The following is a 25136-nucleotide window of genomic DNA, read 5'->3' on the forward strand; positions in this document are numbered from 1 at the left end:
GGAGGGGTGGGGGCAGGGTGTGTCTTGGCTTCCAGGAGCTCGGAGTCTCCTGAGAGACAGCAGACATGTGCAGACAAGTGAGGGCAAGATCAGCACATTAAGGAGAGTAGACAGAGCCTCCAAACCAGCGTGTGAGAGAGTGGGGACAGGACAGCTAGCCAGCAAAGCTTGGCCCTGAGCTCTTGCAAGCTCCCTGCAAACCCAGGCTCTGACCTGAGTTACTGTGAGTCTGTGCCCAAGTTTCTTAGATTTTCTGAACATGTTTTCTCAGCCGAGGGGTGACTCTACCCATGCCACACAACTGCCATGAAGACTAAAGAAAACTGAATATGTACTCTCCGAGGAAGATGACTACGGGATAGTTTTCTGTCAGCGTGACGCAGCTAGACTCATTTTGAGAGAGAAATTCATGATTGAGAAAATGCCTCCACCATATTGACCCATGCATGGTACATTTTCTTGATTGATGATTGAGCAATGTTGGGAGAACATAGCCCACTGTAGGCAGTACCACCCCTGGGCTGGGAGTCTTGGGGTCTATAAGAAAGCAGGCTGAGCAAGCCATGGAGAGCAACCAGTAAGCTGCTCTCTTCCACGGCCTCTGCATCAGCGCCTGCCTCCAGGTTCCTGCCCTGTGTGAGCTCCTGACCTGACAGCCTTGGATGGTGGACTGTGATATGCAAATGTAATAGAAATGAATCCTTTCTTCCCAAGGTTCTTTTGGACATGATGCTTCATCACAGCCATAGAAATCCTAAGACGATGACCATGGATTTGCAATACCTACTTGAGTCATGCTTATGTAAAACTAGGGATTATGGACAACTTTTTTATAGGTCAAACTTTAGATGTGACTCTTTTTTCTTTAAAAAAATAATTGTATTCGGGTGGGGGAGAGGCTGAGAGGAGGGGAGGGAGGAGGGGGACTACAGTCGGGATGTAATATATGAGAGAATAAAAATAACTATTAAAGTTACATTTTAGTTTTATACACACACACACACACACACACACACACACACACACACACACAGTGGTATCTGTGTGTATATATGTGTCTGTGCATACAGACACTTATACAGGCCAGAAGAAAACACTGGATCCCCTGGAACTGGAGTCGCAGGTGATTGTGAGTCATCTGACATGGGTGCAGGTTGCAAGGGCAGCAAGCAGAGCCTCTCTCTGGCCTGTCCTCCCTCCCTTCCTCCCCTCCCTCCCTCCCCCTCCCTTCCTTCCTTTTCTTCTTTCTTTCTTTCATTATAAATTGTTTTTCTGAGACAGGGTCTCATGTGGCCCAGGCTGCCCTTGAACTCACTATGAACCTGAGGATGACCTTGAACTCTGTTCTCCTTTTCCTCCTCAAATGCTGGGGTTGCAGTGTGCTCTGCTGTGCCCATACCGGCCTACACCTGCAGGGTCAGGGTCGTTGGTCAGGGTCTTGGGCGTCTGCATCTTTTGTCCCTGTAATGCCTAGCTAGGTCTTCAGGGAAGCGACACACACAGCCATGGCCTCCCGTGACAACAGTGCCTCTCTGGCTCTCTCCAGAAGGGCTGCCTGAAGCTGTTGGACAGCTTTGATTTTCAGAAGTAGGAGCACATGATAAATAACAATTAAAATTATACACAAGCACATAAACTGGAAACAAGGTGGTTTATTGTCACTATCAAGTCCCATGGGCTGATTGTCACTATCCAGAGAGCCATCTCCTGGATCCCAAAGGGCCAACCTTCCTTCCTTCCTTCCTTCCTTCCTTCCTTCCTTCCTTCCTTCCTCCCCCTCCCTCCCTCCCTCCCTCCCTCTCTCTCTCTCTCTCTCTCTCTCTCTCTCTCTCTCTCTCTCTCTCTTTCTTTCTTTCTTTCTTTCTTTCTTTCTTTCTGGTCTCATGTAGTTCAAGCTGGCCTCCAACTGCATATGCAGCGAAGGGTGACCTTTGATATCTGGTCCTCGTGCTTCTACTTCCCAAGCGCTGGCATCATAGGTGTGTGCTGCCATGCTGGGCTTTGTGCTTGCTGCTCTTTATAGGGAAGGCAGCACAGGCGTTCTACTGACGTCAGAGTCAAAACACCGGTGGCTATTGAACCATCTGTCCATAGCAATTTCCTGTGGGCTTGCCAGCTACTCTGTCCAGTCTTAATGGAAACACAACTGTGCACTCACCCTTTTTAGGGTGCAGAGACTACTTACCAATAGCCAGCTCCATAGTACAGGCCATTCCCCTGTCTCCCCAACAGGGCAATGCCGCCTGGCACAGAATGGGCACCCAGGATGTATTTCCTCTCTCCCTCCCTCCCTCCCTCCTTCCCTCCCTCTCCTCTATCTCTCCTCCTTCCATTTCTCCCTCCCTTTCTTCCTTGTAATGGGAATTGAACCCAGGGGCTTGAGTCTGCCAGGCAAGTGCTCTTACACTGAGCTCCCTGGGAGGGGTGTTATCTTTGGGTTGCAGAGAGCAGATGCTGGTGGTGGAGCTTAAATAAAGAAAGATGCTGAGCTTGGCCCACACAGGGAGGGAGAGGGACTTCCCTCCTGCCACCCTTCTTCTCCTGGGAATCATCTCTCCTTTTCTTGAACTGTCTTGTCTATCTGTCTGTCCATCCGTCTGTCCGATGCTCTATCATCTTCCTCTGAATAGGGCCGCCCAAGGAAGGGCCAGGAGCTTGAGCCTCACAAAGAAAGCTCCTGCCCTCCCTGCTGCCTGCCTGCCAGCCAGCTGCCCTCCCTAGCTTCAGCAGAAGCTATAAAAAGCGCAGCACTTCAACAATAGGTGACATCACCCAGCAGGCTGGCTGGAAAGAACTGGATTCTGCCAGATGCCAGGCAGAGTTATGGTCCCTCTCCTCCCCCAGGATGAGGCCTCTGGGGAAAGAGCTTGGGCAGACTCCCTGAATCCTGCAGGGATGTGGGGGATAGACTACAAAAGACTCTCATGCCCTGGGGGACAGGAATTGATCCCAAGGGACACAGCATCTTGACTGTGCTAAAGACTTCCCTGGGGTGAGAGAAGGGAGGAGCCACTATATCCCTTTAGCATCCAATGTTTGGGGACCAGAGGGCAGTGGAGTGGGGAGGGATGTGCACTTACTTCTAGGGGAAAGTGCCAATGACTCTGACTTTGGCATCCATGTGGTGGGTAAACCAAGGCAGGCAACCGCTGGGGGTCAGTGCTTAGAGCCGCTGACCCAGGGTGGATCCAAATACCTACAGGGGCTGCTGCCAAAGGCAGCCAGCGAGTAGAGAGGCTGCTCAGCTGACTGAGGGAACACGTTTATGGGAGCCGGTACTGTCTAGGCTTGTAGAGAAACTATGAACTCTTTTAACTCCTTCAGGCCGGTAAGAAAGAGGAGGAAAGAAAAATTCACACACACACACACACACACACACACACACACACACACACACACACACACACACTGAATGGATGAAACAAAAGACAGAGTCCAATAACGTCATATACACAAATATACACGCACACATACATTACAGACCTACGGACAGACATATACATATTCATGCATAGAATGATTAGAGCAAAGCTCCAGCAAGCAGACTCCAAATTTTCCACACACACACAAATACACACAACTGTGGATGAAGGAACAATGTTCCAAATCCCATTCATACAAACTTTATACTTACACACACATTGATGGATGAGACAATGTTCTAGCCACACCCACACCACACCACACCACACCACATCATACCACACCACACCACACCATGCCTTACCATACCATACCATAGCCTGTCATACCTCACCATACCTTACCCTACTTTATTCTTTCTTCCTTAGCTTATATATCCTAGCAAAATCTTTCAAGCAGTATACAATTGCAGTGTGATTACATTTTAGTTTTTTCTTCTAGTGAATGATTATGGGAAAAAATGTGTTTTTCAAAACCTTTGCAAGCTATAACATTATGTAATACAGGTAAAGAAAACAAATTATCCTCAAAAACCCTCGTACATTTATAACCAAGCAACTTGTTATAGATTAACAAAGTGCAGGCAGGCAAGGAAGGTCGTTTTTCTCAGCCAGTTTCTTTTACTGGCAGGCAGCAGTTTGTGGTTACAAAAAAAAGGTAATTTTTTTTAAACTATCTATCTTTAAATTTTTGTAAGAGTCTTAAAAGAATGACAAATCTAAACTTTTATGTAAGAACCACTCATATCTATCTTATATCCTCAAAATGCTTATCTCTACTCATCGGCAATTTTTTAAAAATCCTATCAGGAAGCTGAGGGCAAAAAAAAAAATCAATCCTCACCTGTCCAGCCTCAGTGAGAGTCATGTCAGCCAGTGCTGCTGTGTTCTTGTTCCTTGACCATAAAAGGTCCCTATCTTAGCTGATAAGAGTATGCCTTTCTGAACTTCAAACTGCTCCCTAAGATTTTTAACATGAGATCCAGTAGTAAAAACATCTCAACCTAGCTTCACTAAGAACTTAATTTTTCCAAATGTTTTCTAAGGGTGGTGGTCGTTGTTAACAATCTATGTCTCTAAGTTCTTCTCTAGGGTGGTGACAGAATCATAATCTGCTCCAGCAGCAATGCCCAAAAGAGAGAAAGCGTTAGGGCTGTGAATGCCGAGACACTGCCCAGCGAGGGACTGGAAGCCCCTTAAGGTTTTCACACAGTTCTTAGATTAAGAGGGAAGTGAGGGCAGCAAGCAGAGCAGAACCCCATAACAGCATCATGAAGTCCTCAGGACACGTGGTCCTTGTGACTGCGCCACCCCGAGGCCCACCCAAGTGGCTGCGGTAACCCACGGGCTGCATTCCGTGAGTTCTAAAGCCATTTGTTGTTCTTCCTGCATGGCCCTCAGCAGGAAAGGACTAGACCTGCAGCAAAGGCTTCTTTCTGAGAGGATGTTCCCAGCCCTGGCAGGGGACACTGTGTCTGGTATACCTGTGACCCCCCCTAGACCTGCCTCTATATGTATGATGCACAGTGAGTTGACCCTTCTGGCTGGAATGGGTTGGTGGAGGAAGTTAGCAGAACTGAGGGCAGGAAGGCCAGTCAGAGGCTCCTTTACACATAGGCTGCAGGTCCAGGTAGGGAGGATTCTTTTGCATGACTGAGTGCTCAATGCCCAGCACGGGACACACAGGGAGGGCGCACAGAGTATGCAATGGATCCGGACTATTAGCTTGACACAGTTCTGAGCCTCAGTTTTGTCCTCCAGAGAAGCAAGGCTTTGGCGAGGCAGCAGGGCAGGAGTCTGGGGAGCCTCAAGTTCAGGGTCTGGGTCTTCAGGAGCAACTGAGCTTCACCCCTGGGCCTGTGGGCCCCAAGGCTAAAGTCCTAAGCACTGCACAGGTGTGAGCAGAAACCTGAGGGCTAAGGTGGGGCTCAGCCAGCCTGACAGCTGCTGAGAAGCCTAGGTCCACCCAGATCTCTGACTTAATCACCTGTCTAGATCAGCAGCCTGGGGATAGAGGGTGGCTCCCATTCTCTGCAGTGCCCAGCCTGTCTTTTCCCTCCCCTCCTCCACCTCAGCACTGCCACACACCGTGTGTGTGTGTGTGTGTGTGTGTGTGTGTGTGTGTGTGTGTGTGTGTGTGTGTTCATGCATGTGTCCCTCCTCCCCTGATTATCCATGCAGTGTGCAGCCTCCATCCAGCTGGCTAAAGCCTCATGTTCTCCAAAGAGCTGGCTGTGACCCCTTCAGACTCCCCACCCCAGTCCCCTGAATCCCAGAGGATTCTTAGATGGTTTGAGAAGCTTAGCTTCTCACCCTGCCTTTCATGCCTTATCTGTCCCAACCTCCCTTTGCAACCTTCTCTCTTGCCCACTGTGTACTCCACTCCAGGCCTTGTCCCAGACCAGGACTCTTCTTGGGTTCCCTTTAACCCTTTTTCTTCTGGTCAAAGTGTAACCCCGCTGGCAGCAATGAAGCTATCCTGAAGAAACTTGCGCCCCCTTTCTGGTTATTAGACTGTTGAGGAAATGGCTCCCCAATACATTGGAATTCCCATGGGAATCTCATGCTGAGAGAAGCAAGGGTCTGAAACCTGGTGCCAGCCGGGAGTGGGGGTGGGAGCTTATCTCAAGGAACCGGTTCATACAGTTTCCACAGCTTGTTTGATCACCTGGATGGGCCAGTGATAGACAGGACTATACCTCACCAGGAATGCCTTCTGAATAAATAATTTACCAAGGAAATCTCCTTTCTCCGCCTTTCACTATTACTTTGTTTAATTGGCCTAGTGAGGGTGGGTGGCCCAGGCTCTCACCCTAGCAAACAAATCCCAGTCTTTAAGGACCAGCCCTCCCAGGTTCCCTCTTCCTGTATCTGGGTCACCATTCGCTCCTCTCTCTTGTCCGTGACACCATTTGTGGAGCTTCAGTGTAGCCCTGACTCATCTGCATGAGTCTGTTTTTTTTCTAGATAGCGGGCTCTGCCTCCTTGCTGGGGCTGTTTGCAGAGCAGGACAGAGATGGCAGGCATCTGTGAGGTGCCAGGCACAGGGTTAGGCATGAGCTTCTTCATATCCTGGTCACCATTCTAGGGAGGGTTCTGCTATTACCGCCTCTGAAATGAACAGAACGAGGGACCAGAGAGGTGAAGCCATATGCCATTGGGCACCCAGCTAAGCAGTGGCATTAAGGTCTCATCCTGGGGCCACCAGATTCCACAGTAGAGTTCTTGGACCTCAGCAGCCTTCAACCTGTCAACCCCAGTGGGCACCAATCATTTGATTCCTATAGCGGGGCTGAGCCTCGAGCTTGCCTGATCACACACCATGGATGTCTCGTGCACTGGCTCCATCCAGGAATATGGAGCAGCAGCAGATGGAGGAAGGGGCTCAGCTAACACAGGCAGGTCCATCCTGCCGAGGTGTAGGCGATAGAGGTTGTGACCCTAGGGAGGCGGTAGTTCCAAAGTTGGGGCCAGGTCTGCTCCTCCCCACACCAAGCCTGATTGTCTTTCCCTTTCCCAGCTGGGTCTTACCCTGCCTCTTTGGGTGCTGCATTTCCCCCTCAGCGCCACTGCCTGTCTCCCCGGGTGTTTATGCATGTGGAGTGCCCAGGCCAGAGTGCATGCAGGAGCCCCGATCTCAGGACTGTCTGCTCCCTGGTGGCTGATGAGTCACTCCGCACATCAGTAGGCAGGGACAGAGGCAGCTGCAATCCTTGTCCTCCTGGGGTCCATAGGAGGGGGAGCAAACTTGATTCCCTCCTTCCTGCTGAGCCCTGAGCCTTTCTCCAGTTGACCATCATGGTCACCAGGCCTCAGGAGCTCCATCTGCCTCCTTCCCAGCCCAGGGAGCAGCCAGTGATTCCTCTGGCCCTGTGGCCTTTCCTGACTCCATCTTCCTGTCCACATGTCTGCAGCTCTAGTCTTCCTGTGACCTAGCCGCTGATAGCTGTCCTCTGGTCACTTGGGCCCCGAAGCTGCTAAAGGAAGTAACAAAACCAATAGACTTCCTTCACCACCTCCATTCACTGTCCCCACAGGCATTTCCTGCTCTCAGGAATCTCTCTAGCCAGCCAAACCCTGCCTGCTTTTCCAGTGCCTCTCCATCTCTTTGTTATGTAAGTTCTGAGTCTGCTGATCTCACCCTCGACTTTCATGGAGATGCTACTGTCTGTTTCTCCTTTTCCACAGTATTTATTCACTCATCCTTTATCTGTCTGTCTGTCTGCCTGCCTGCCTGCCTACCATCCACCCATTCAGCCATCCCTCTATCAATCCATGCATCCAGACATTCAAGCATCCATCCATGTGTGCATTTTTCATCTGTGCACACATCTGTGCACACATCTATGCACAAGTCCTTCCATCAGCACATCTATCCCTTCATTCAATTCACAGCAGGAGGGGTTGTTTGTTTTAGATATGAGTCCTGCGTTAGATGCCAGGCATTTGGAGCCAAAAAGGCCATACTCTCTTTCCTCTGGAATTCACAGTCCAGCCCAGGGGACATGGGGAGACACAGCTCTGAATGCATTTCCAGATCTAGTATCCTGGGCTCATGACCTGTCCTCAGACCATGCCAGCTAGCACTGGGTAACCACAGTGGCCTGGCTGAAAAGCAGAGCTGCCTTCACTTGGGAACAGAGGCAGCCAGACTGGAGGGAGGTTGGACATAAAGCTGCACTGATGCCTATGCCCCTGGATTTTCCAGTTCCTTTCTACCTCCATCTCTGGGGCTTGAACTCAGGTCCTCATGCTTGTGCAGCAGCAAGCCCTTAACCAACTTGAGCAGTATGTCCAGTTTCTCCTCTTCCCTTCCATCTCCAGTTCTAACCTGCTGTCTGCCCATCCGTTCTCTCCTCAGCTCTCTCTTCTATTTCTTTCATTTTCCTTTTGAGGGGTGGGATGCAGAAAGTTGGAATTCAATGCCCCCAAAGTGATCCTTGTCACCACAGTCCTTGAAGCCGCAGCTCCCAGATGATAAATTATGGGACATTCACCATGTGAGCCTGCAAAGCTCAGAAGCCCTCCTCCCCTTGCCTCTTACCCTTCCTTCCTTCTCCTCTCCACCCTCTCCTGCACCACAGAGCACAGGCAGAGGCTGAGTCACCCACCTAAGTCATGGGTTCTAATTCTCACCTACAAAGTGAGTCACTTCCAAACTCACGGGTGTGTCTAGCAAAGATTCTCTCCCTCGGAACCTTCTCCACCCTTGTCCTCTCTATTCTGGGACTGGTTGGAGAAGGAGGGAGGGGGTGGGAACAGGACTGAGAGGAGAAAGAGGGTAGTTTGTATAGAGGCTCTCTAGGCTCAGGGTTATTCCTGGGGACCACCATCGTTTAGCTCACCGAAGTGTCCTCAGAGCAGGAGGCGATGATGTTGTCAATGAAGGGGTTCCATTTGATGTCCAGCACATTGCCTTGATGACCACACACCTTGGGGTAGTTTGGCTCGATTCTGCCTGTCTGTAAGGGAGAGACAATTCATTAATTTGGTGTCCTCATGCAGAGTGGCTCGGAAAGGAAAGATCTTTGCCTGGGCTCCTCTGCTGGGGTGGGTTCCTCTGCTGGGGTGGGCTCCTCTGCTGGGGTGGACTCCTCAGGCCCCTTACTTCCTCCCTGTGTCCTGATAGAAAGTCCTAGGCTGTTTTGACAGCTGGGACTCAGCCAGCCGGTGGTTTTGCTCAGCAGGCTGGAGCCACAGGCAGGACCTTGAACATGCCTAGGTTCTGATAAAGTGTCAACCCAGAGCAGGGGTTAAGAAGCCCTGCTTCTTCCATTCCTGAGCCCAAAGTCCTTAAACCCTCACGTGGGCTCCACCGGGCTCCCTTACTGGTGGGAGGGGGCGCTTTAAGGTCAGCTATAATCCTCAGTAAGTCAACTTAATCAATGCTCGAACCCTGTCACTTGCAATGTTTCTTTCCTCAGAATCCCAGGTGACTGAGGGATACTTTGAAGGTGCTCTCTGCTGGGAATGATGATTTTTTCTTTTGATTGTGTGCATGGTGTGTGTGTGTGTGTGTGTGTGTGTGTGTGTTTAGGTTGGAGGTCAGAGGCCAACCTCTGGTGTTTCTCAGAAGACATCCATCTTATTTTTAGAGACAGGGTCTCTCTGTGACATGAGGCTCACTAACGGATCTAGATTGGCAGCCCACCCAGGTCCAGGGATCCTCTGACAGCTATTTCTGGGATCACTGGGGTGGTAAGCATGCATTACGGTGTTCCCTGGTGGGTTCTGGGGATTAAACTCAGGCCCTCAGGCTTGCACAGGGAACACGTTCTACAGCAGTGAGTCGTCTCAATAGCCCCATTACCGCCATCTTTTGCTCTAGCTTATTTTTATTTTATATGTGCGGCTGTTCCACAAGTGGGCCTTCAGTGGCCAGAGGAGTGTGCCAGCTCCTCTAGAGACTGTTGTGAACTGCCGTATAGGTTCTGGGAATCGAACCTGGGTCCTTTGGGAGAGCAGCCAGCGCTCTCTTCACCATCTCTCTCATCGGGGTAGGCTCTCAACACTTGTCATTCCGTGGACCCAGCTGGCCTAGAATTCCTGGAGCTCTTTCTAATAGCCATCCAAGGGCTGGAATCATAGTGTGCACTGCCACATTCCGTTTACTTGGCACTAGGTGGGGGTAGGACCGAGTGCTTCCTGAGATCCAGGCAGCTAACATCCCCAACCCTCCCTAGACTGTAATTTTTCAGCTGAGCCATATATGACCCCAGGATCTACTGAGGCTAGGTGTTATCATTAACTCACAACAAACTGAATTCTACATGAGGAAATGAAGGCCCAGAAAGGCTAATTAGTGGTCCCCAAATCCAACAGCTGAAAGTGAGGCTGAGATTTCCAGTGAATTCCTCACGGCAAGCCCTTTGAACCTTGTTGTTACTGGCCAGTGCCACTCCCCCAGTTCCCCTTAACTCAGCAGGCTGGATCTCAGCTGTCTGCAGTGCTCGCTTGACCCCCCCCCCCCCCACACACACACACAGGCACTCCTCACAGCTCATCTTAAAGCTGCACTTGAGTGTTTGCTGAGCAAAGCTGTTTGCATTAAGTTTCTGGCACCCAGCCCAGCCCAGGCCACTCTGAGAGGCACCAAGGCAGAAAGTCAATAGCTGCCTCAGAACTCTGAGCTAGGAGCTATGGGGGATGTGCTGGCCCTGGAGGGACAGGGCGGCCACATCCCTGGACCCTGTGTGAAGGGAAGAGAGATGGGGGCCATGCTCTGGGTATGAAATAAGACTTTTACTTCTTTTTTTTTTTTTTTAATTTCTGCGCGTGCGTGCATGTGTTTGAATCCCACAGTAGGCATGTAGAAGTCAGAGGACCACTATGTGGAGTTTTACCTCTACATGAATTCTTAGGTCAGCCTGCTTCTGGTGCGTGGCAAGCACCTTTATCTGCTGGCCACTTTACCATTTTTTAAGACTCCTTTGTCTTTTTTCTTTTTCTTTTTCTTTTTTAAAAGATTTATTTATTTTATGTATATGAATACTCTGAGCTGTCTTCAGACACCAGAAGAGGGCATCAGATCCCATTACAGATGGTTGCGAGCCACTATGTGGAATTGAACTCAGAACCTCTGGAAGTGCAGTCAGTGCTCTTAACCACTGAGCCATCTCTCCAGCCCAAGACTCCTCTGTCTTTTTTTTTTTTTTTTTTTTAATTCATTTATTATAAGTACACTGTAGCTGTCTTCAGATACACCAGAAGAGGGCACCAGATCTCTTTACAGATGGTTGTGAGCCACCATGTGGTTGCTGGGAATTGAACTCACGACCTCTGGAAGAGCAGTCAGGTGCTCTTAACCACTGAGCCATCTCTCGAGCCCCCGACTCCTCTGTCTTAAGTACAGAATCTCCCGTGGCTCAGCGAGATGCTGGTTTTACACTTGATACCTGCGGTTAACTTTGAACTTCTGCTCTTCTTGCTTCCAGCTCCAGAGTGCTAAGATTACAGGCATGCGCTATCATGCGAGGGTTTATACCTCTGCCTATGGCTTGGTGCGTGTTAGGCTAAACACTCTGCCAATAGAGCTACCTCCCCAGCCCCCAAAAAGACTCTCAGTGAGACACAGTTGGGCAAACGTAACAGACGCAAATAACTTTGTATACAGAGTGAAACAGTTAAGATGTGATGAATTTTTAATACTCTGCACCTCAGCTTTTATTATAGTTTATTTAATTGTACGTTAATGCGATTTAATTTTTAATAAAGGCTGTACTTAACAATCGGCTTTAAAAATGTCCTAGAAACTTAGCCATGGGCTCTTGTAGACAGGCCACAGCGACAACATACCACTCCGAGCATTACTAAGACTTTTGCTCGTTTGCAACTTTGACATAAAGATGAAATAACAAGTCAGACGCCTTGACAAACGTCCTAAAGTTGTATAGATTATATATAATCATAATATATATCATCTGGCAGGCAGAGGCAGGAGGATCTAAGTTTGAGGCAAGCCTAGGGCTATAGAGATAGACTCTGCTTCATAAATAAATTAATGAATAAGCAAACAAACAAAGTAGCTAGTCCATTTCCCGCAGGGGCTATGAATACAGAGCAGACCCTCATCTGTCTGCTTTCAAGCCTGGCAGCAGGCTGCTGATTCCTCTTTTTTTCTTTTCTTTATTTTTAAGACTTATTTATTTTTATTTATATGAATACACTGTAGCTGTCTTCAGACACACCAGAAGAGGGCATCGGATCCCGTTACAGATGGTTGTGAGCCACTGTGTGGTGGCTGGGAATTGAACTCAGGACCTCTGGAAGAGCAGTCAGTGCTCTTAACCACTGAGCCATCTCTCCAGTCCCCCTGATTCCTCTTTCTAATACCTAATGCTGGCCCTCCTCCCAATAGTTCTCATTCTGACACCAGGGTGGAAAGACACTATTAATGTAGGTTAACATGGGGTTGGGGATTTAGCTCAGTGGTAGAGCGCTTGCCTAGGAAGCGCAAGGCCCTGGGTTCGGTCCCCAGCTCCAAAAAAAAGAACCAAAAAAAAAATATATATATATAGGTTAACATGATAATCAAATTTGAACCTGGAAAGATGGCTTAACTGGTACAGTGCTTTCAGACCTGAGGACCTGAGCTTGGGTCTGTGACCCCCAGGAAAAGCCAGGTACAGTGGCATTCATTCATAACCTTGAAAGTACAGAGACAGGCAGATCCCTGGGGTTTGATAGCAGCCAGGCTAGCTGAATTGGCAGGTTTCGAGTTCTGAGAAAAATCTCTCAAAACTTAAGGTGTTCAGTGGCTAAGGAAGACGTTCTGTACTGACCTCCGGCCTCTACCCCTCCCCCCACTCCCACCCCTACACACTCAAAGGAAAAAGTGGCCAGCCCACTCTCTCACTGGAAGCTATGAACAGAGCATCCCCTTACCTGTCTGTCTCCAAAGTGGCTCCTGGCTGCTGTCCAATGCTACCTTCTCATACTTAATACAAGTCCCTCACCAATATTGTTGCAAACTCTAGTGCAGACTGCTATTATTAATACATCTCACCAAATGCAATCAGATTTAAATCTCAGGACAATTCCATTTTACAGCCAAGAAAATGAGTTTGGATTGCTCCTGAGTGTGGTCGGGGGACTCCAGTGTGACACATCAGAATGACTTGCAGGCTTGTATTTCTTGTGGCCTGTGGGCTGCAAGCATCCCAGGAGAGCTATGAATACATCACAACGTATTTGTAGGTACAGTGTTATATTGTCGTGTCAAAAGGTTGAACAGCCCTGATAGATGGTCAGTGCTCAGCAAAGTCCCTATGGTGGGTTCCTTGGGGGTTGGAATGTAAGATACCATCTGGTCCCTGAACCTCTCAGGGCTTCAGCATCCACAGAGCCTGGCAGGGACTTAGAATAGGATGGATGGGAAGGGATCATGGGGGAGGGATTAGCTAGGGATAGCCTAGGATTCGGCTGCATGGAATCCATTCTACCTAGGGGAGTGGCTTTCCTGGAGGTCTACTGGGCAAGATCATCCCATTACTTTTATTTGATTAAAAGAAGAAAGAAAAAAAAAAGAATTGAAAAGATGGCTCAATGGTTAAGAGCAGCGGTCGCTCTTCCAGAGGTCCTGAGTTCAATTCCCAGCAACCACATGGTGGCTCGCAACCATCTGTAATGAGATCTGATGCCCTCTTCTGGTGTGCATGAAGAAAGTGCACTCATATATATAAAACAAACAAATAAATCTTTTAAAAGTACTTTATGTATTTAGCGTGTGAGGAAGGGCATGCATGCACATGTATGAAAGTAAGTATGCCATAGTGTCCATATGGAGGTCAGAGGAAAATTTGCAGGGTTCATATCCCTCCTTCCATCCTGTGGGTCCTGGGGTCAACCCAGGTCTCCAGGCTTGGCAGTAAGTGCCTTTACACAATGAACCATCGTACTGGTTCCGTGTTTTATTCTACAGACAGGGCTTCCTGTAGCCTACTAGGTCAGCCTCAAAGTCATTTTGTAGCTAACCTTGAACTGATCTTCCTGGCTGCACCTCCAGAATTCTGGGATTCTAGGTGTGCACCATTGTGCCCAGCTTCTGTGGTGCCAGGGCTTTGTGCCTGCTAAGACAGCGCTGAACTGAATCCTTTTCTCCCTCACCAGACATTTAACAGGTTTATGGCTCTCGGTTAACAGATCCACTTTGGGAATTTACTCCAGGGCAATCCACCGAGAGGCACACCAAGATATCATGGCTGACTTAGTTTCCCCCTGCAATAACCTGCGTAGAGGGATATCAGCATGCCAACTTCACAACACGGTATCTGAGGAATGTTTATCGGCACAAGAACTGCTACACGGTGTTCTATACACGAGATGGTCATCATTACTAGAAACCACACTATCTGTGAGAAAACATACCATAATGTTTATCAGGAGTATTCCTAACCAGTTGAGTATTAGTAATGACTTGTGCCGACTAGTTTTTTTTTTTGTTGTTTTTGTTTTTGTTTTGTTTTGTTTTTTTGTTAATTTGACACAAGACAGAGTCATCAGAGAGGGAGGAGTCTCACTGGAGATAATGCCTCCATAAGGGGCTATAGGCAAGCCTATAGAGCATTTTCTTTTTGTCTTTTTTTTTTTCCGGAGCTGGGGACCGAACCCAGGGCCTTGCGCTTGCTAGGCAGGCACTCTACCACTGAGCTAAATCCCCAGCCCTGAGCATTTTCTTAATTAGTGATTGATGTGGGTAGGGTCATCATCCCTGGGCAGGTGGTCCTGGGTTCTATAAGAAAGCAGGCTGAGCAAAGTCATAAGAGCAATGCAGGAAGCAGCTCTCTCCCATCTGCATCAGCTCCTGCCTCCAGGTTCCTGGCCTTCTTGAGATCCTGTCTCCACTGCTTTTGAAGGTAAACTGTTCTATGGAACTGTGAGTGAAATAAACTCCTTCTTCCTCAAGCTGTTTCGGCCATGGTGTTTCCCTGTAGCAACAACAACCCTAACTAAGACAATGGTAAACACTTAGCTAATCTTGAAACTTTAAAAAAGGGTTTGTTTTGGGGGCTGGAGAGATGGCTCAATGGTTAAGAGCACTGACTGCACTTCCAGAGGTCCTGAGTTCAAATCCAGCACCCACATGGTGGCTCACAACCATCTGTAATGGGATCTGGCGTCCTGTCTGGGCAGGGGGATGTATATGCAGCAGAGCACTCATACACTAAATAAATAAAATTTAAAAAAAAAAAAAGACCCTTTGGGGCTGGGGATTTAGCTCAGTGGTAGAGCGCTTACCTAGGAAGCGCAAGGCCCTGGGTTCGGTCCCCAGCTCCGAAAAAAAAAGAACCAAAAAAAAAAAAAAAGGGTTTGTTTTTATTTATGTGTCTCTGTGTCTGTGTGAGTGTCTGCCACATGTGTGTGCTTACTTGCAAAGGCCACAAGAAGGTCTTTGGAGCAGATGTCATAGATTGTGAGCCCCAGCTGTGCTCTGGGAACAGAACTGAGGGGTGCGGGGGACCAGGAAGAACAGCAAGCTCTTGTAGCCACTGAGCCATCTTTGAGCCCTTACCTTAAAATTAAAACCAAAAATCTTGTTTTTAGTTTTAGTGATAGAATCAAGAATATGGGTTTGCTAGGTACGGGTTTCCTGTTGAGATGAGCTAAACTCTTGAACCCAATATTTGACATTTTAATTTAAAAAGATAGACTTTTTTTTCAATTTTAAACCATTTCTTTGTGTGTATGGCTCAGGGGGCTGAACCCACGACCTGGTGTGTGCCAGGCGAGCTGAGCTACACCCCATTGCTCCATGGATATTGTTATTAAAAAGTGAACACCTAGGGCTGAAGAAATGGCCATGGAACCATGTTTGATTCCCAGCACCCACATGGTAGCTCATAATAGTTTGAAACCCCAGTTCCAGATGATCAGATGCCCTCTTATGGCTTCCTTGGGTGTCAAACATGCAGATGGTATCCAGACACATGCTCAGGGAAAACACTCACACTCATTTTAAAAGAAGATGGTAACAAACAGACACTACCCAAGGGCTGGGATATAGTAAAGAGAGAGTAACACTTGTTTAATCCTGACATGACCTTGGGCTACAGCGGAGGTCAGCGTGACCCCCAGGCATGTGAAGTATTTATAGGAACTTTTGCTGACTTTCATTGTTCTGCTTCTGTAACTACAAGGGTTTCTGCTCTCCAATCAAACAGAAATACCACAGTGACACAATTGTGCCCTGTTCTTATTAAAAGTTCATTTTATATCTTGAGTACTAACAGCCATCACTGCTATATCAGCAGGATGTACCAAAGTTATGGTTTCTACCTTTTTAAAACCCCTGCTCACTCAGCTCAGGGCCACCTCTAGACTCGTAGTCACAGGATGTGTGCCCCAGCTGTGTCTGTGTGGCTCAACTGAAGCTTCTAATTCATAAGGAACTCATCCTGGTCTGTGTTCCGCCCTAGTATCACATAAACTAGGAGTATAATCCTGTAATCCTAGCACTCACGAGGTGGGGGCATGAAGATCGCAAGCTCAAAGTTATCCTCAGCTACATAAGGGATTTGAGGCTAACCTTGGCTACATGAGACCGTGTGTGTGTGTGTGTGTGTGTGTGTGTGTGTGTGTGTGTGTGTGTGTGACAGAGAGGGGGGAAGGAAGAAGAAGAAGGGGAGAGGCGGGAAGGAAGGAAGACAGACAGACAGATTCAAAGTTTGGTTCAATACAAACAGGTCCTAAGGAAATGGGTAGAGACTACTGTCACCCCAATTTCCATGTTCTTGGAACATTGATGTATTTGCTCCCTGCAAGTTCATGGGAAGAAACAAAGATCCTGTGAATTAAATAAAATTGTGTAATTGGCTGAAAGTGGTGTGTGTGCTCATGTATGTGTCCATGTATGTGTGTCTACAAATGGGTATGAATGAGTATGTGGTGTGTGTTCATGTGTGTGTGCCTGTGTTGTCCGTGTATTTATGTGTCCCTGTATGTATGTGTCCCTGTATGTATGTGTCCATGTATGTGTCCATGTATGTGTCCATGTATGTGTCCATGTATGTGTGTCTACAAATGGGTATGAGTGAGTATGTAGCATGTGTTCATGTGTGTGCCTGTGTTGCCCATGTATGTGTCCCTGTATGTATGTGTCCATGTATGTATGTGTCCCTGTATGTATGTGTCCCTGTATGTATGTGTCCATGTATGTGTCCATGTATGTGTGTCTACAAATGGGTATGAATGAGTATGTGGCATGTGTTCGTGTGTGTGCCTATGTTGTCCATGTATGTGTCCCTGTATGTATGTGTCCATGTATGTATGTGTCCATGTATGTGCGTGTATGAATACGAGTGAGGCATGTACTGGCAGTCACAGCCAGGCTCTGGAAAGTTCTGAAATACAGTGACTCTGGGGTGCAGTCATCCCACAAGCTGCAGGGAGTATGGTGGGGGCCCTGGGCTCTGTCCAGTATTCCTAAGAGGCCAGGGAATGGACGTGGGTGGAGGAGGGTCAGGTTCTTTCGAAACATCCTGCACCTTGGCCCTGGTTTCCTGGAACTTTCCATGCTGTAGAGCTGACTTTTATCCAAAGAAGCGAATGCCTTCCTGCCAGGAGAATCAGCTCATCGGGCAAAGTCCCTCACTGAGCTGGGGGTATGGGACTTCCACGCAGATCCCAGTCTAGGTGACCTTGTACACAGCCCTCTCTCTTGGCTTGTCAGACTGCCTTACACCATGGAGCAGGGCACACTGACAACCCAAGGGCCCCCTTCCAGTGTCCTGGGACAGAACTCAGGCATCTCCAAGTCTGATGTTGGAAAGACGGTGGGAGCACAGCACTAAGCAGGGAAAGATGACAGGGATCTGCACAGAATGACTTACAGACATTATTTTATGTAGTCTTTGTAATAACCCCATGAAGGCCTAGCCCTCCTGTGAGAGCCTGCTTTCATTAATTAATTAATTAATTAATTAATTAGCTATTTAATTGTGGGGGGGCTTATGTCTGTCTCACAGTACACACGTGGAGGTCAGAGAACAACTTGTGGGAGAAGTGAGTTGTCTCCCTTCACTGTATTGATCCGGGGGATGGAACTGAGGTCACTAGGCTTGGTGACAAGTGCTTTACCTGCTGACCATTTCGCCAGCCCCTGGTTTGGTTTATTGTTGTTGTTATTAGTGGTATCAGTATGTGGATATGCTGAGCATGTGTGGAGGGAGTGGCCAGTGCTCTCCTTCCACTTTCATGTGGGTCCCAGGGACTGAGTTCAGCTCAGGGTCACCAGGCTTGCACAGGAAGAGCTGTAACTGCTGACCCGGCTCCCCAGCCCCACATCAAACACACCTGTTGTATGGATGAGAAAACTGAGCCCTAGAAAGACAACTGTCTCAGGGCAGGCAAATGGGAGGCAGGAGCTGCAGCTTGCACCTGGTCCAGTCACCTCCCAGAACCCTCTGCTGCACTGACTCCTGTTCATGTTAGAGGTGAGGCATCGGGGAAGGATCTCAAACATCACAGAACTTCCACCCTCTCCCTTTCTCACCTTGTGCCCCCCTCTTTCTTGTGCTTCTGAACTTTTGCTACATTTTAGCATCCCCTGGGAAGTTTCCAGAACCCCCATACCTACCTATAGAGCTTGACAATGTTACTGCCATATCCAAGAGAGCGGCTAAACTCCTGGATTCAGCTTTTTGAAAGATTTCCATTATTCCCTTGGGATGATTGAAAACCACTAGCTACCCTGTGTTCCCTTGGGGCCTGGATTCCCCACATAGGAAGGCATTTGAGACTTCCCTACAGGGTCAATGCCACAGTTAGCCTTATCCATGGGTGTGGGGTGGGGTAGGGATAGGGTAAGGGGTGGGGACGTGTGACCCAAAACATGATGAAACATCCATCTGCCTGAAATTCAATACCACACATGGGAAGACCAAACTGATGTTAATGACAGGCCACAGGACAGTTGTCCCCTGTGAGTGCCAAGCCTCGATGTGAGTGACACCTATAGGCACTGCCTTTTCCCACACCTCTCTCTTCTGTGGGCTGTCTCTTAGTCCCAAGGCATTGGATGGACTGCTTCATACTCAGCTCTCTTCCGGAGGGAAGCTAGTTGTGGTGGTTTGAATATGCTTGGCCCATGGGAAGTGGCACTGTTTGGAGATGTAGCCTTGTTAGAAGAAATGTGCTAGTATGGAGGTGGGGAGCTTTGAGGTCTCACGTATATGCTCACGTCTGGCTAGTGTGATTCAGAGCTTCCTCCTGGATGTTTGCAGAAGGCAGATTCCTCCTGGCTGCCTTCAGATTAAGATGAAGAAATCTTGGCTCCTCCAGCAAGATGCCTGCAGGATGCTGTGCTTCTCACCATGATGATGGACTAAACCTCCGAACCTGTAAGCCAGCCCCAATTAAACGTCTGCCTTTATAAGAGTTGCCTTGGTCATGGTGTTGTTTCACAGCAACAAGGCCCTAAGACACTGGTATTAATGAGGCCATTAGCGCCCAAGGGCTGGTTTCCATCTCCCTAAAGCCTGCTGTAGAGGTCAGATGCCCTGTGCCTGGGGCCTGCACTCTCTGGAGTCTTTGCCCTAATTTAGGTTTGTACGTCCCTCAACACCTCCACACATCTTATCTCCGTGAGTATCACCTCGAGAAGGTACCTTTTTTTTTTCTTTTTCTTTTTTTCAGAGCTGGGGACCGAACCCAGGGCCTTGCAGTTGCTAGGCAAGTGCTCTACCACTGAGCTAAATCCCCAACCTCGAGAAGGTACCTTTTTAAGTCTGGAAACTCCTTAGTCCACCTGGCGGTGACTATCGGATGAGGAAGGCAAAGAGTCAGAGAAATGCAGTACAGAAAACTCTGTGTCTTGCTGAGAGAAGTGTTTGTGTATAGGGCAGGTTGGGGGTAGCGGGTCAGGGAAACTGAGGGCAAGCAAGATATCTAAGAGGGAGGCAGGTGGACATCTAAGCTGAAGGAGACCCCATACCTCCCGCGAACTGGATCTGCTCAGAAGGGCAAAACACAGAAAGTCAAGACCAGAGAGGAACGTCTGGCTCAGACGCAGAGGGATTTCAGGCCTGAGAAGGAATCTGACCTTCACAAGCAATGGGAGCCTTGGATGGCTTCATGCAGGGCAAATGCCCCACTGGAAACACACCAGTATTCCTGGGGAGCCCAGGAGTTTAAAGGAGGGCAGAGGGCACCGACCCCAGGAGCAGGCCTTCAGGACAGCAATTTCTTTGTACCCTGTGCCACTGAGGTTTTCCCTGACATCCAGTACTTGGGGCTCGCTCCCCCATCTTTTTAGTTAGTCATTTCTAAGCTGTTTCAATGTGGGAGTGGACAGACAGGTAGCTACGCTCTGCAACGCATCACCGACAACTTCCATACACCTCTTCCAAGTCCCCCTTTCCCCCTGGAGTAATTGTGACCCAGGAAAGCTCTGAGGTGTGTCTGACGTCACCAAGCCAGCTCACCTGAAGGACCATTTGCAGACGTTCTTCTATTCCTGCCCTCCTGGCAGACTTGAGTGACAGATGAGAGAAACCTGAGGCTCAGGGCCAGAAACCAATCACCTTGTTCAAGGTCATACAACGCACTGAGTGGTGGCACCAATACCAGACCCTGCCTGGGATGTGGCCTCTGGGGAATAAGCTGTACCTTAAAAGCCTCGTGCCCTGAGCTTACAAAACCATTCTCTTCTGGCATTCAAGGATTTACATGTGATGGGTGGGAAGACAGGGGAGGAGGGCAAGTTTTCAAAGTCTAACCCCAGCACTGACTCTACACTGTGGCCCATGGAACAGTGTGGCTTTTGGGAATGTTTAAGAAGTGGCTGCAAATGTCTGGAAGCTCGCAGGCCTGGTGGGGAAAACTTTGTGTCACGTGGTTTGCAGTGAGGAGAAAGGAAGTTTCTTGTTCAGCCAGAGGAAGAGAAGGAAACGAGGCCCAGCTCTGGGCTGTCAGCACCAGCCACAGAACGAGGCTCGACAGGAAGACATGGGATGCTGGAGAGGCAGCCCAGACCACCGTGGAGTGAGCTCTAGGGACTTCAGGGGCTTTTAATGTCTGGTTCCAAGCAGGCTGACATCTGGGAAGAGGGAGATCTGAGAAAATACCTCTACCCACTGGTCTGTAGGACATTTTTTAATTAGAGATTGTGGTGGAGGGCCCTTACTGTGGGTGGTACCACCCTTGAGCAGGGGTCCTGGGGTGTATGAGTTCAGGCTGAGCAAGCTAGGACCTCAGGCATTCTGGCTTTTATCCTAGACACTGTGCTTGTTCCAGAGGGAGCCTTCCATTGGGAAAGGCCTAGAAGGAGATGTAGCACAGATGATCCCAGGCAGGGGAACCAGAGGGCCACCCAGTTTTGAGTGAGGCCTGGCATCTGTGGTATGGAAGCATCTCCAAGGGCCTACCAGCCCTTCTGTGCTATTGCCCATCCATAGATCTTTTCTTCCACAACTCAACAGAGCCAGGCAAGGAGAGGAGCTGGTGGCCAGAAGCACTTCTGTCACACACACACACACACACACACACACACACACACACACACACCCTGTTCACTTCCTCTAGCATCATCACTGGCTAGCCCAGGACACTCAGGATCATTACTAAGCTACCGTCACAGTCTGGACAACAGCAGTAAGTGACAAGAACCCGGGTTTTCATCTCACCCCTGTGGCTCCATGGCTATGTATCGCTGCCTGGGTTTTTGCCTTTTGGTTTGAGAGTGAAAAACAAAGGTGGCTTTAAAGGGCCGCCAGCCTAGGTGTAATTGTCACCCTGGGCCTTCTGCCTCCACCAGACTGGCCTGTGGGGCATTTTCCTAATTAGAGATTGATATGGAGGGGTCCTGAACCGTGGATGGTGCCACCAACTGGTATGTATGTATGTATGTATGTATGTATGTACTCACAAACCTATGTATACATACATGTGCATATATATGTATGTACATATACTTATATACCTATGTATGCATATATATACATGTACATACTTATATATACATGTATATACATGCATATATTTATACACACACACAGATAAAAATTTTATTTACTGAGCATAGGGTGCACATGTAGACATCAGAAGACAACGTTCAGGTGTCAGTTTCTCCTTCCACCAAGTCGGTTCCAGGGATTGAACCCAGGTCTTCAGACTTGGCAGCAGCACTCCCTGAGCTGCCTCTTCAGCACTCCAGCTGGCTGGCTTCTAAACAGTTGACGTGGTTCCCCAGTGGGACAGGCCTTCTGTCTGCAAGTGAGGCTTCCATCATGCATCCACTATCCGCTGTAATACACATCCACTTTGATGGTGTATGGGAGTCAGGAATCTTCCATTTCATGATTTACAGCACACTTTCACTCCAACTGCTTCAACCCATGCCCTTGTGGCCACCCTGGGGGTTCTACAGGTGTGAACCACCACATCCAGTTTATGTGGTGCTGGGTATTGATCCCAGGGCTTTGTGCCTAGGAGCAAGTACTCTACCAACTGAGGTATGCCTCCGTTCCTCAGACAAGCTTTGTCTCTCCAGGAAACCCAGGGTCTATGTACTGACCCACGCAGAGGCAGCCACAGCATTAGGTGTTAGATTCCAGTCCCGCCTCTGATGGGTGTGGAATAGCTGGGAACAGCAGTCAGCTAGAAGTGAGGCAGACTAGAGCATGGATGGGGCTATCCTGGGTACTAGAGCTAACCCTTACCCTCCTTCCTCAGAATTTCCTTTAGCCAGAATCCTGAGAACTGAAGGTGAATGCAGAAAGGGAGCAGAGGGAGAGAAGGAGGTAGGGGAGGGACTAGTCCAGCTTTAGCTCTGTCCCCCCCTCCCCACCCCCAACACTAGATGCCAAGACTACACAAACATGGCAACTACACTCAGCTTGTAAGCCTGGGACACACTCACACACTCAGCATGCCACACACACACACACACACACACACACACACACACTAAGCATACACACTAAGCACTAAGCACACACACACACACTAAGCACACACATTAAGCGTATTGCACCAGAATGAGCATCTAGTTAAAGCTGAGCCAAGGGGTTGGGAATTTAGCTCAGTGGTAGAGCGCTTGCCTAGGAAGTGCAAGGCCCTGGGTTCAGTCCCCAGCTCCGAAAAAAAAGAACCAAAAAAAAAAAAAAAAAAAAAAAAAAAAGCTGAGCCAATCGTATTTCTTGATCTCCTGACTCCCACCCTCCCACACATACACACAGCTGACCAGATCAGGATGAATATTTAATTCAAACTGAACCAATCAGGTTCCCTTCACCTATTCAAAGTTTTACTCCCTTCTCACATCCCTCTACTTGCCCTTGACGGATTTCTCTTCTGGGCCTTGTTCCCCTTCTCCTGGGCTCTGTGAGTGCCTTACTTTATTATCTGCCTCCCCTATTCCAGGAAGGCTGAGCTTCTCTTCCTTTCTTTTTCCCTCCCCCACTTTTGTCACTGTAGGATCTGTAGCACTTTCCACGGTGCCTTGCACATAGTAGGTGTTCAGGGGGCATAGTGAAGAAAGTCCTGTCTTCTGGGATCCGCCATAGCAACTGGTATTCACAGAGCATCTAATATGTGTTAGGGTTTTCTGAGTGCTTTAAATGCCTCCTAATCCATCACTATCTGTATTCTATTTACCTGAACATACACTCGCGCACACACTCACACACACACACACACACACCACACACACGCACACGCACGCACAGATTTTTGGTGTGAGTTGTGTGTATGCATGTGGATGAAGGTACTGGCAGAGGTCAGAAGAAGGCATCTAATCCCTTGAGGTTGGAGTCACAGGCCACTGTGAGCTGTGTGATGTGCTGGAAAGCACACTGCCAGAGCGTCACACACTGTGAAATGAGGACCTTCCTATTGCTGTTTTACACAGGACTTGCCCAAGGTCACAGGAGAGAGGTAGAGTTCAAGGTCAAGGTGCCTGGGTAATGTAACTGCATTACCCCACCAGCCATCTTGCATGTAAGGTTTGCGAACAAGCTTATACACACTTTATTGGGCCTCATCATCCCCTTGGGGGAGGTGTCCTTTCCCTAACTTTAGGGATAGAAGAACTGAGACTCCAAAGGGTGCGGGGACCTGCTCAAGGTCACACTGTAAGTAAAAGATGGAGCTAAGGACTAGAACCTGTGATTTCACTTCCTCCAAGTCCCCAGGCCCTTCCAGGGACCTCTGCTCTGTCATCAGGAAGGAGCTCCTGGAAGTGGCAGAGATCCAGTGGCCTCCCCAAGGAAGGGTGAGAGGCACAGGCTTGTTCAAGTCACAGAGGTCCAAGACTGGCTGACAGAACCTAGAAATGGTGACTAGAAGTAGGACTCGGCACATGCTGCAGGAGGGAGGGATACAATTCCCCGGGCCCCACTAGACCAGCAGCGCCCTGCCAGGATGCCTGCCTTCTCCATATTACCTTCTGCTCTATTTCCCAATTACAGCATGGCTCAGAGAGCTGAGAGCCACACAGCAGTTCAGCCTGGGGCAGACTAGATTGGATGGGAGGGGAGGTTCGCCTCCATGCCTAACCTTGTAAAAAGGACTCTAGTCAGCAGCTGCCAGACCCATTAAGTGCTCTGAGGCGGGCACAACGGGAGGCTAGAGCCTGAGTAGCCATGTATGCGTGCCACAGTGCATCTGTGGCGGTCAGACGTCTTCTCCTTCCATGTTGTTTGAGGCAGGGGCTCCCCTCTTGTTGTTTTGAGACAAGGCCTTGCTATGCATAGTGGTTACTATTGCTGTGATAAAACACCACAACCAAGGCAACTTATAAAAGAAAGCATTTAATTGGGCTTTCAGCTTTAGAAGGTTAGAGTTCATGCTGGTGGAGGAAAGGCGTGGCACTGGGAACAGCTGAGAGCTCACCCGTCTTCTGAACGCAGGAGGCAGAGAGGACTAACTGGGAATGGCCAAAGCCAAGAGTCTTTCAAAACCGCAAAGCCTGTCCTCAGCGACATACTTCCTCTAGCAAGGCCAGATCTCCTGATCCTCCCCAAACGGCCACCAACTGGAGATCAAATAATTTTTTTTCTTTTTCTTTTTTCTTTTTTTTTTTAGATTTATTTATTTATTATATATAAGTACACTGTCACTGTCTTCAGATACACTAGAAGAGGGCATCGGATCTCTTTACAGATGGTTGTGAGCCACCATGTGGTTGCTGGGAATTGAACTCATGACCTCTGGAAGAGCAGTCGGGTGCTCTTAACCACTGAGCCATCTCTCCAGCCCTTTCTTTTTCTTTTTTTCAGA

The 25136-nt window shown here is 48.7% G+C and overlaps 1 protein-coding gene across 1 annotated transcript in view; it reads right to left on the reverse strand.

Moving 5' to 3' along the window:
• Coro2b (coronin 2B) overlaps nt 1-25136 on the reverse strand; it is a 110344-nt gene that overhangs the window by 17482 nt on the left and 67726 nt on the right. The window contains exon 3 of the mRNA NM_001427032.1: nt 8768-8884. Coding sequence (NP_001413961.1) covers nt 8768-8884 — 117 coding nt within the window. The remainder of the gene's footprint in view (nt 1-8767; nt 8885-25136) is intronic.

The sequence above is a fragment of the Rattus norvegicus genome, chromosome 8, assembly GCF_021556685.1.
Source record: "Rattus norvegicus strain SHRSP/BbbUtx chromosome 8, alternate assembly SHRSP_T2T, whole genome shotgun sequence".
NCBI classification, from domain to species: Eukaryota; Metazoa; Chordata; class Mammalia; order Rodentia; family Muridae; genus Rattus; species Rattus norvegicus.